We start from the raw sequence: 12,335 nt of genomic DNA, 5'->3' as shown, positions 1-12,335 counted from the left end.
CCTGCCTCTGCCTCCCGAGTGCTGGGATTAAAGGCGTGCGCCACCATCGCCTGCCCCCCCCAGCAGTTCTTATTCATGATTGTTTTAGTTACCTTTGTTTTTTTATGTTTTCATATTAAGTTGAGTATTGTGTTTTCAGTTTCTATGAAGAATGTGTTGAAGCTTTCATGAGGATTGCATTAAGTCTGTAGGGAGATTGTTCCTTCTTCTGATGTCTTCTTCAATTTCTTTTTTCAGTGTCTTGAAGTTTTGGGGGTTTTTTTTTGTTGTTTTTTTTTATCATACCAGCCTTTAGAGTTAGAGTTATCACAAGATTTTCTTTGTCTTGATTTCTCCCTCAGTCGATTTGTCATTCATATATAAGAAAACTACTGTGTCTTGCTACTTTGCTGAAGGTATTTGTCAGCTATAAAAGCTTCCTTGTGGGGTTTTTAGGGTCATTTATGTATACAATCATATCACCTGTACACAAGGGTGCTTTGCCTTCTTTCTTTCCTGTTTGAATCCCTTTGACCTTCTTCAGGGATCTTACTGCACCAGTTAAGACTTCAAGTACTGACTATATTGAACAAGTGTGGAAAGAGTGGGCATCCTTGTTCTTCCTGATTTTAGCAGAAATACTTTGAATTTCTCTTTGTTTAGGATAACGTTGGCTATGGGCTTTCTGTAAATCATCTTTATTATATTGAGGAATGTCCCTTGTATCTCTAGTTTCTCCAGCACTTTTATCATGAAAGGATACTGGATTTTGTCAAAGGCCTTTTTTGTTTCTAATGATCATGTGGTTTGTCTCTTTATGTGGTAGATTGCATTTATCTATGTACTCCTGTTGAACCATCCCTGCAATATCTGGATGAAGCCAACTTATGTTTATTCTTTCTGGTGAGATATATCTCTTAAGATATCTCTTAAGAATTGAGGTTTGAGCAGTAGTGATGGAGGAAGGTCATTGGTTAATTAAATAAAGAAGCTGCTTGCCCTGATAGGTTAAAACATAGGTGGGAGGAGTAAACAGAACAGAATGCTGGGAGGAAGAGGAAGTGAGCTCAGACTCGACAGCTCTCCTCTCGGGGGCAGACACCTCAGAGAGACACCATGCTCCCCTCTCCAGTGCGGACGTGAGAGCTCTGCTTTCTGAGACACACGCGATGAAGCTCCGACCCAGGATGGACGTAGGCTAGAATCTTCCCGGTAAGCGCACCTTGGGGTGCAACACACATGATTGGAAATGGGTTAGTCCAGGTGCGAGAGTTAGCCAAGAAAAGGCTAGATAGAAATGGGCCAAGCAGTGATTAAAAGAATACAGTGTCCGTGTAATTATATCAGGTAAAGCTAGCCTTGCGGGCAACTGGGTGCTGGGGACGCAGCTCCGCCGCACCTATTACAACACAGTAGTACTATTTGGAACACATTCACCAGCTCAGAGCTTCCATTTGATTTAAAATGTGTGTGTGTGTGTGTGTGTGTGTGTGTGTGTGTGTGTGTGTGGACAGGATGGTGTCGAATTGGGAGAGGGAGAGAGGCATACAAGAGAGAGGTTTGTCAAGTACCCTCAACAGCCATCCTCGAAGTTTTAGGCATTTTTGCATAGATGTTTCTCATTATTGTATGCCCATAACTGTTTGAGAAATCATTTCCATTAGGTATGCATGCTTTACTGTGGAGCAGTCAAGCTCTCATTGCAGGAGTGAGACCCCTGCTGTGACAGTTCTAATCTTCACTGCTCAGTTGTTCACTCAACTGTCATAGCTGGTTTACCAGAAGCTTCTTCTGCTAGTGCCCCTTTTCATATTTTTAAGAGGTTTTCTCTAAAGTGTGTCACTGGTTCTCTGTACAATAAATTTTACCCACTGTTACCTTAGGCTGGAAACAACAGGAAGATGAGTGCCCTTGTTATCATTTGTTAATTTGTTGAAATTGCCAAATACTTCATTGAACAACCTCAGTTTTGTTCTGCAAAGGACAAATTTTTCAAGTGTAGGCTTCCTTTCACTGCCTTTTATATGTTTTATAAAAGACTACATAGTATATACTGATTAAAGGTGCTTTGTGAGAGGAGCCAAAGGGGAAGGAAATGTCCTTAGGAACCAATTTCACAAAGAAAGCAGGGTTGAAGTACCGCAGAGGAGATAGAGAATATAATAACCATTATTACACCATAAGATTAATCCTTGGCCAGCACAATATTTAAGCATTATACATTTAGACACATGCTTTGATATTAGCTTGCTGACTGGTAAATACAGAGTCCTTTAAAAACAAACAAACACAGGATGAGTTGGAGTTCTCCCTTTGCTCATTGTTGTCTTCTGCCTTCCTGTTCTAGCATTAAATTTTCAAAGTGTAAAAGTAGCGCCATCCATATAAGCACTTATTCTGCTAAATACTTATTATTTATACAGTGTTCTCAGCATTAAAAACAGCCCATTCCCCTTTGCCTCTAAAAATGGAAATTGCTTTCCTTGCATATCTGGAATTCAACAAATTAATAATGTTTTTAAAAAATAAATATGCATCTTACGTGTTAAGTGTTTGCCTCAGATTTCAAGGAACACCTAAGGAGACCTCCTGTGCTCCTAAGAGTCATAAGATTGGGAAGGATTTTAGTTACTTCTGCATAGCATAAAATACCTTTGTATGCTTTCTTTGATAAATCCCAGTTCCTACTCTAAATGCTAAGAAATGGGGACTCTAGTGTGATTGTTTTCTTCTTTGTAAATGATGTTCTCAAAATGACATTTGTAAGACTGCGCTCAAATACTGTCTAGTATTAACATGACTGTTCCAACCCTCATTCGGGTAGGGTACTACTTAAATGAAATATTTTCTGTTCTTTCTCTTTTAACTTTTTCATGCTTTTAAGTCTAAAGTATGTCTCATATGTAGGATCTACCAACCTCAAACTTTTCATTGGTATGTATTTAAACAGTTGATACTTAGTATGATTACTGATAAGATAGGATATATTTATGGCATTTTCTCTTTGTTTTCTACCTAATGTCACCTTCATTCTTCTATTTTTTTTCATTACTGCCTTCTTAACTGATTTTTAAGGTTTCTTTTTAGTGATTGCCTTAAATGTTACCATAGTATACTACAATTTATTTATTCTTCTGTTTGGTAGAATTTTTAATTGTTTTCAGTTTTAATTCTAGAAAATTCCTGAGAATTGTGTATGTCTAAGAAGTATGATCGTTCATCTCTATTTATATATAGATAGGCAGGTAGGAGGGTAAATTGATTGAACTCCCCTGTGGTGCACATGGTTATACAGAATTATAACCATTCATCTATATCTATAGATAGGTAGGTAGGAAGGTAGATCAGTTGAACTTACCCTATGGTGCACATGATCATATATACTTTTGGGGGTGAGTTTTGAGGCAGGGTTTCTCTGTAGCTTTAAGAATTCTGTTTAGATCTGCATCCCATTTTTAACTGTCTAGTTTCTTGAGTTCTCTATATATTTTGGATATTAGTCCTCTATTGGCTATGGAGTTGCTAAAAATTCTTTTCCCATTCTCTACATTATTACTTTATCCAAATGACAGTGTTCTTTGCCTTACAGAAGCTTTTCGATTTCTTGAGGTCTTATTTATTGATTTTTGTTCTTAGTGTCTGTGCTATTGTTGTTCTGTTGAGAATGTCTTGTCTTGTGCCAGTGAGCTCATGGCTCTTCCCCATTTTCTCTTCTATTAGGTTTTTATGTTGAGGTCTTTGATCCATTTGAGGTTGAATTGTGTCATATTCCCTTTAAATAACTTTCCCTGTATTCCATTTACATATCTAAACTGTTTTCTGTTGTTGTCCTCTTTTACAGATAAACAAACTGAGGTTAAGATATATATGAAAACTTGCCTGCAATCTAGTAGCCAGAGTGACATAGGATTCAAATCAAGTTTAGCTGGTTCCAAAGTCATTTTATTTTTTTTAAAAATATTTATTTATTTATTTATTTATTTATTTATTCATTAGGTACACAATACTCTGTCTGTATGTCTGCAGGCCAGAAGAGGGCACCAGACCTCACCACAGATGGTTGTGAGCCACCATGTGGTTGCCGGGAATTCAACTCAGGACCTTTGGAAGAGCAGGCAGTGCTCTTAACCACTGAGCCATCTCTCCAGCCCCCAAAGTCATTTTAAACTACTTTCCTTTATTGCCTAATGAAACAATAAAGGATGAGTCAGAATCCAGCAATGCATAGAAGGACCTGTTACTTCCCCAGTATTGCGACTGGAAACATGCTTACCATTTCCATCGGTGTTAACAACTGCTGTCACTGATCCACCTCTTTAAGAGCATGAGTACCATTGGGTACCCTCTAAAGATCAGAGTTGCATAGTCAGGGCACCCATAAGGACATCAATGGGTACCCCCTAAAGATCAGAGTTGCGTAGTCAGGGCACTCACAAGTACATCGAGAAGATTTTAGAGACTTCTAGTTTCCACAGAATACTGGCTCCCAGACTGGATTATTTGCAGAACACAGCCCTTATGAGGTCTTCTGGCATCTACACCTGGCTTGGCATCCCGGTGCTGTCCGTTTTGAGTGCGGATGAAAGCCTTGACTGTCCTTTCCCTTTCGTAGTTATGAGAGACACTTTTGAAAATAAAAGTTAACATAGCTTCCTTGTTTCCTCAGGTCTCACAGTGACAGCTGTAAAAGACTCAGGAGAATGGAATTTGGAGGCTGGGGCCTTGGTGCTTGCAGATGCTGGCCTTTGCTGTATTGATGAATTTAATAGCCTCAAAGAGCATGACAGAACTAGTATCCATGAAGCAATGGAGCAGCAAACCATAAGTGTCGCTAAGGCTGGGTAAGCATTTCTGTTCTTTAAAGTCTATGGAAGTAGAGAGACTATTCAGTATAAAGTCAAGGAAAATGGGAATCTTTTGGTACATTCAGGGGTTATGGTTATCAGTTATCACTCTCTGATTACAAGGTTTTTCATATTAGAATATAGAAGTGAATACGGAAATAAAAAGTGAATTATTGAGAAAAAGAAAGGTTAAAAATAAAGTATAGAAGTAGACTTTCTAAGTATACTTTTTCTGTGTTAGAGACACCATGACCAATGCAGCATTTAACTGAGGGCTTGCTTATCCTTCCAGAGTCTGTCGTGGTGGGAAGTGTGGTGCAAGGCAGACAGGCATGGCGCAGGCACAGTAGCTGTGAGCTTACATCCTGTTCCTCAGGCAGCAGGCAGAAAGAGAGCAAGACTGGACCTGGAGGTGGCCTTTTGAAACCTCAGAGCCTTCCCCAGTGACACATGTCCTCGATCAAGGCCACACCTCCTAACCCTTCCTAAACAGTCTACTAAACTGGCTCATGGAGCAGTCCCGTTCAAACCACCACATGAACTGACTCGGCACCTCTCTTTCAACACAGGACTCTACTTCTTTTCATAAAAATTGTGTATGTACTCAGGGCATATTGATTATTAGATTTTGAAAAATTCATGGAGTATAATAGAGATAAATCTAGTGAAATATCTTCTAAGATGATACCTGAAAACTGTAAAGATGTAGAAGACCGGGGAGACAGGCAATGTTGTTAGGGTGTAAATTCTCCCAACCAGTCTGTAGGCTCCAGGCTGTCCCAGTCAGAATTCTAACTAGGAGTTTATCTTTATATAAGTTAATAAGCTGATTTTAAATTTTACAAAGAAAAAAAAGGCACAGAAGCTAGACTTACCAAAACAAGTGTGAAAAGGATAAATGTGGAGAAGCATATGACTCAGCTGTACCTTTCTTGGGTATGTGCTTTAAAAAGTCACATACAGTATTTATTGCCCGTATTTATTGCCGCCCCACTCACAGTCTTTGGAAGTGGAAGTCAACAATGACTGAATGAAGAAAATGTGCTATATATGCAAAATGGAAGTTTATTTAGCCATAACAAAGAATGAATTAGGAAAATGAATAGACCTGTAAATCATGTGTTAAGCAGACTAAGCTAGACTCAAAGTCAAACCCCACATGTTTTCAGTTATGTGGAAAGGGAGAAAGAAATCTTACCAGAGCAGGAAGGAGGGAAAGGAGGGCAATGGAAAACGTGTGACATGAGAGCAGAGAGGACTCTTCAGAGGGATCATGGACCAGCAAGAGGGGCATGGCAGGGCAGTGAGGGAAGGAGACATTTAGAGCAAAGTGTAATTGATACTTGTTTGAAAATAATGGAGCCCATGACTTTATATACTAACTTAAAACTCATTTTAAAAGAAACTTATGTAAATGAAATAATGTGCAAGAACACTTGGTTATCCATATGCAAAAAAGGACCTGTACAAACATGGTTTATAGCAGCTTATGGGGACATGAGCCCATCTGTACATAAAATTCTAGAAAAGGCAAACTGTGGAAAGATCCAGTGTTTGCTGTACGTTAGGGAAGAAAAATGACTACAGAAAGACACCTTAAAGGGATGGCATGTTAGTGTTGTGTAAATTATACCACAGTAATTCTTATTCCTAAAATCAAGGGAGCTCAAGCATTTGCCCCCAAATCACTCTGTCAGATTGCTGCTGAGGTTCTTCTTCCTCTTCTTAGCTGGTGCCAATGTGTGAACATAGTTCACAGCTTCTCTTTGGGCTTCGTTAGTAAACCTACATAGAATATACCACATAAGAAGAGCTTAAAGGAAGTAGCGGTATCTGGGACACTGAGAGACTAACCCACGGTTGCTCTATTGTAAATGAAATAATGTCTCCCAAAGGAAATATTTTGAAGAATAATTTTCAAATTGGATTTCCTTGTCTGAGAAGAAGAAACTGTTGTTGCTACTTCTGGGCAGCTTTTCATTGTTTCTTCTGTAAACCATCTAGTAGATACATAATGTGCATTAATTATACTGTTTGCCTAAGCAGAAGCTTGAACATTTTGATTTAATGAATTGTTCATTGGGGCTTCCTGTGTAGATCGTCATGCCCTGGACACATGATGATGAGCATTACACAAAACATTTGTATTTTGTTTTAAAGTAAATTTCCCATGTGCTTCTGCTTCGTCTTGACCTTCTATCCAGTGTTAAATACTTCCTTGAATGGATGCACTCACCACATAATTGTGGTATTTTACCTTCTGTTCTTTTTACATTTATTTAAGAATCTTTACTTTGCAAAGCCATTTAGCATATTTATTTCATTTAAAAAGTATTGTAGGGATTGGAGAGGTGGCTCGGTGGTTAAGAGCATTGGTTGCTCTTCCAGATAACCCAGTTTTGATTCATAGCACCCATGTGGTGGCTCATAACTGTTTGTAACTCCATTCCTGGGTTATCCAAAGCCCTTTTCTATTAGGCCTCTAAGGTATCAGACACGCAGGTGGTACAAAGACAAACATGCAGACAAACACTCATATGCAAAAAATAATCATTTAAAAAATTAAATATTGTAATTTACACATTCAAAGAGTGATAATTCAAGGATCATTGTTCTCTACTTATTACAGCTAAATTGGGTTTTATTCACTCTTCTTGTGTTGATATTATTGGCATTCTGTCCCATATAACTATTCCTAGATTCATAAAGACTTTATACTATTTTAGTTTTAGCATTTATTTTAAAGATTCAGTTCCTAACATTGCATAGTATGCAATTATATCAGTCTTGTACATTAGATTTCTCTATATTGAAAAGGATTCTTTTTCTTTATAGATTTAGTGAAGGTAATTGTAATTTCATTATGATAACAAAGCTGAAATTACTATATTCTCTGAATTTAGTAACTTTTCAAGTCTATTTTCTTGGATAGAAGGATACACGTGTTGACATGCAATGTGGCACAAATTCTAATTGTTCTTAATTATAAAAACTTGGAGTCAGATATAGGGGTTAATGCTGGAAGATAAGAGAAGCAGAACAGCCAGCCACTAGAGAGTTCTTACCTCTACCAATGCTCAGACCAAAGGTGCGATCCTATCTCTATGAATCTTCAGACTGCATCTCAGACTGAATCCTCAGACTGCAATGAGCTCTTGTCTCCTCCCTCCTTATATTCCTCTCTCTGCCCAGCCATATCACTCCTGTCTCCACCTCCCCATTGCTGGGATTAAATGCTGGGATCACCTTTGTATAAACTCTGTTTCTCTTTTAGACAGATTTAATCTCGCATAGTCCAGGGTGTCCTTGAACTCACAGCCCTCTTGTCTACCTCTGTTCTGGAGTCCTAGGATTAAAGGTGTGTGACACCACTGCCTGGCCTCTATGGCTAACTAGTGGTGTAGCACTGCACTCTGATCGTCAGGCAAGTTATACTATGGAAAAGTCAAAATGATCATTGTAGAGAGTAAAAGTTCCTGTCTCAAAGACAGCTGGCATCCGTGGCAACCTAATAGGTTTTGGACCTTGTGGGGCAGGCCTGTCTTCTTTTAGTCTCTGTAAATGAATGCCACTGCCCTTCCTTCCAAGATCTTCAGTCTCTGTAAATGAATGCTATTACCCTTCCTTTCAAGATCTTCTTTTGTTGTTGTTGTTGTTGTTTTTACATTCTTTTTGTTTGGTTGGTTTTGTTTTTTACTCTTTTTTATGCTTTTCTTTTGGGAGGGCTTTCTTTTTTATTGATATTTATTGAGCTCTACATTTTAATCTACTCCCCTCCCTGCCTCTCCCCTCCCCCAAGGTCCCCATGCTCCCAATTTACTCAGGAGATCTTGCCTTTTTATACTTTCTACTTCCCATGTAGATTATATCTATGTAAGTCTCTCTTAGTGTCCATACTGTTGTCTAAGTTCTCTGGGATTGTGGTTTGTAGGCTGGCTTTCTTTGCTTTATGTTTGAAAACCACCTATGAGTGAGTACATGTGATAATTGTCTTTCTGTGTCTGGGTTACCTCACTCAAAATAATGTTTTCTAGTTCCATCCATTTTCCTGCAAAATTCAAGATGTCGTTATTTTTTTCTGCTGTGTAGTACACCATTGTGTAAATGTACCACATTTTTCCTATCCATTCTTCAATGGAGGGGCATTTAGGTTGTTTCCAGGTTCTGCTATGACAAACAAAGCTGCTATGAACATAGTTGAGCACATGTTTTTGTGGCACAATTGAGCATCCTTTGGATATATACCCAAAAGTGGTATTACTGGGTCTTGAGGAAGGTTGTTTCCTAATTTTCTGAGAAATCGCCACACTGACATCCAAAGGGATTGTACCAGCTTGCATTCCCACCAGCAATGCAGAAATGTTCCCTTTTCCCCACAACCTCTCCAGCATAAATTGTCATCAGTGTTTTTGATCTTGGCCATTCTTACAGGTATAAGATGGAATCTCAGGGTTGTTTTGATTTGCATTTCTCTGATGTTGAACATTTCCTTAAGTGTCTTTCAGTCATTTTAGATTCCTCTGTTGGGATTTCTCTGTTTAGGTCTGTACTCCATTTTAATGGATTATGTGTTCTTTTGGTTTCCAATTTCTTGAGTTCTTTGTATATTTTGGAGATCAGACTTCTGTTTGATGTTGGGTTAGTGAAAATCTTTTTTCATTCTGTAGGCTGTTGTTTTGTCGTTGTTGACCATGTCCTTTGCTTTACAGAAGCTTTTTAGTTTCAGGAGGTCCCATTTATTAATTGTTTCTCTCAGTGTCTGTGCTGCTGGGGTTATATTTAGGAAGTGGTCTCCTGTGCCAATGCATTCAAGTTCTTCCCACTTTCTCTTCTATAAGTTTCAGTGTGGCAGGCTTTATGTTGAGGTCTTTGATCCATTTGGACTTGAGTTTTGTGCACGGTGATAGATATGAGTCTATTTTCCTCCTTCTACATGTTGATATCCAGTTATGCCAGCACCACTTGTTAAATATGCTTTATTTTACATTTGATATTTTTTGCTTTTTATCAAATATCATCTATTCAAACATGTGTGGATTGATATCCAGGTCTTCAGTTCCATTGGTCCTCCTTTCTGTTTTTATGCCAGTACCAGGCTGTTTTCAGTACTGTAGCTCTGTAGTAGAGTTTAATTGTGATGCCTCCAGAAGTTCTTTTATTGCCCAGGATTGTTTTGGCTATCCTGGGTTTTTTGCTTTTCCAAATGAAGTTGAGTACCATTCTTTTGAGGTCTTTGAAGAATTTTTCTGGGATTTTAATGGACATTGCGTTGAATCCATAGATTGCTTTCAGTAAAATTGCCATTTTTACTATATTAATTCTGCCTACCCAATAGCATGGGAGGTCTTTCCACTTTTTGGTGTCTTCTTCAATTTCTTTCTTCAAAGATTTAAAGTTCTTCTGATACAAGTCTTCCACTTGTTTGGTTAGAGTTACTCTGAGATATTTTATGCTATTTGTGGCTATTGTTGAGGGTGTTGATTCACTGATTTCTTCCCCAGCCCTTTTATCACAGGAGGGCTACTGATTTTTTTGAGTTAATCTTGTATCCTGCTATATTGCTGAAAGTGTTTATTAGTTGTAGAAGTTCCTTGGTAGAATTTTTGGAATCACTTATGTAAACTATCATATCATCAGCAAACAGTGAGAGTTTGACTTCTTCTTTTCCAATTTTTATCCCCTTGATCTCCCTTTGATGTCTTATTGCTCTAGCTAGGACCTCAAGAACTATATTGAATAGGTATGGAGAGAGTGGGCAACCTTGTCTTGTTCCTGATTTCAGTGGAATTGCTAGGAGTTTCTCTCCATTTAGTTTGATGTTTGGCTGTTGGCTTTTTGTATATTGCCTTAATTATGTTTAGGTATGATCCTTGTATCCCTGCTCTCTCCAAGACCTTTATCATGAAGGGATGTTGTATTTTGTCAAATGCTTTTTCAGCATCTAATGAGATGATCATGTGGTTTTTATTTTTCAGCTTGTTTATATGGTGAATTATGTTTACAGATTTTCATATTTTGAACCATCCCTGCATCTGTGGGATGAAGCTGACTTGGTTATGGTGGATGATGGTTCTGATGTGTTCTTGGATTCGATTTGCTAGTATTTTATTTAGTATTTTTGCATCAATGTTCATGAGTGAAATTTTGTTTCTTTCAAGATAGGATTACTCTGTGTAGCCCTGGCTCTCCTAGAACTCACTCCATCAACCAGGTTAACCTCAAGAACTCAGAGATCCGGCTGCCTCTGCCTCCCAAGTGCTGGGATTAAGGATGTGCACCACTACCATAGGCTGTTGTTGTTTTTTTAATATTTTGTGATTAATATAATTATGCCATTTCCATCTTCCCTTTTTCTCTGCAAACCCACTCACGTCCATACATACATACTCCTCTTCCAAATTCATGTCCTTGTTTTTCATTAATTGTAATTATACATGCACACTAAAATACATAAATACCATCTACTTACTCAATGCTATTTCTATGTAGATGTTTTCAGGGGTGATTATTTGATATTATATAACTAATTGCTGTGCTATTCCCTGGAGAAGAACTTATCTCCTGCTCTCAGCATTCCTTAGTTGCTGATAGTTCTTTGTTCAGGACTGAGGCCTCCTGAGCTTTTCCCTTTCCGTGTTAGCATGTCTGTTGTGGCCTCCATGTTCCTGCCATGTTTAGGCAGGAACAACCTAAACTATGTTGTTGTAGCTTCTTCTGACACCAAGTTCTTGAAGTATGCAGATGTCCACTTTCTGGCTCAGTGCCTGCCTTAAAGTCAGTAGATAGAAGCTATCGCTACTGAAGTATACTATTTTATTACTAACTATATCTACATACACACAGCATAAAATTTAGCATCTCAACCATCTTTAAATATATAGATAATTCATGCTATGTGCTATTAGGCACTACATTGACAGCTAACTTATATGTTCTTGTTCTAGATGGGAGAATACGTAATGACTCGTCATTGTTTTAAGGGTGTATGTGAAGGTGTTTATAGTATTCTCTGTATTTCTGCAGTCAGTTGAGTCTCCAGAATAACTTCATAGCAGTTACATCAGCATCATTACATTAAGAAATAAAGAAAAATGATATTCAGGCTTTCTTTAAAGTACTTTTTGTACTTAAAATTGATTCTCTTAAGGTTATATGTTATTAGAGTTTATATAGGCAGGGTATCAATTGCTGAGAAAATTTAAGAACTTACTTTGTTTAGAGGCTTCAACCATTTCTCTCCAGGTCATCTGACACCACTGTTTCTGGGCCTGTGGTTGGACAGAACAACCAGGCAAAAGGCATGGTAGAGCCGAGCTGGTAACCTCATGGCACTCAAGAGGCAGAGAGGGACTTGAGAAGGGGCCCAGGAAAAGACATAACCCCTAAGAATTTCTCCCTGGGACCCAAAAAGATGAACATGGGATGTACTCACTCATAATTGGTTTCTAGCCATAAATAAAGGACATTGAGCATATGATTTGTGATCCTAGAGAAGCTAAATAAGAAGGTGAA

The 12,335-nt window shown here is 38.2% G+C and overlaps 1 protein-coding gene across 1 annotated transcript in view; it reads left to right on the top strand.

The window, feature by feature from the left end:
• Positions 1-12,335, top strand: part of Mcm9 (minichromosome maintenance 9 homologous recombination repair factor) — a 71,881-nt gene that overhangs the window by 39,042 nt on the left and 20,504 nt on the right. The window contains exon 8 of the mRNA XM_005363628.2: positions 4,646-4,820. Within this exon, the coding sequence (XP_005363685.1) occupies positions 4,646-4,820 (175 nt within the window). The remainder of the gene's footprint in view (positions 1-4,645; positions 4,821-12,335) is intronic.

This window comes from Microtus ochrogaster, linkage group LG9 (assembly GCF_000317375.1).
Source record: "Microtus ochrogaster isolate Prairie Vole_2 linkage group LG9, MicOch1.0, whole genome shotgun sequence".
Taxonomy (NCBI): domain Eukaryota; kingdom Metazoa; phylum Chordata; class Mammalia; order Rodentia; family Cricetidae; genus Microtus; species Microtus ochrogaster.
This window is presented reverse-complemented; position numbering and strand designations above follow the sequence as displayed.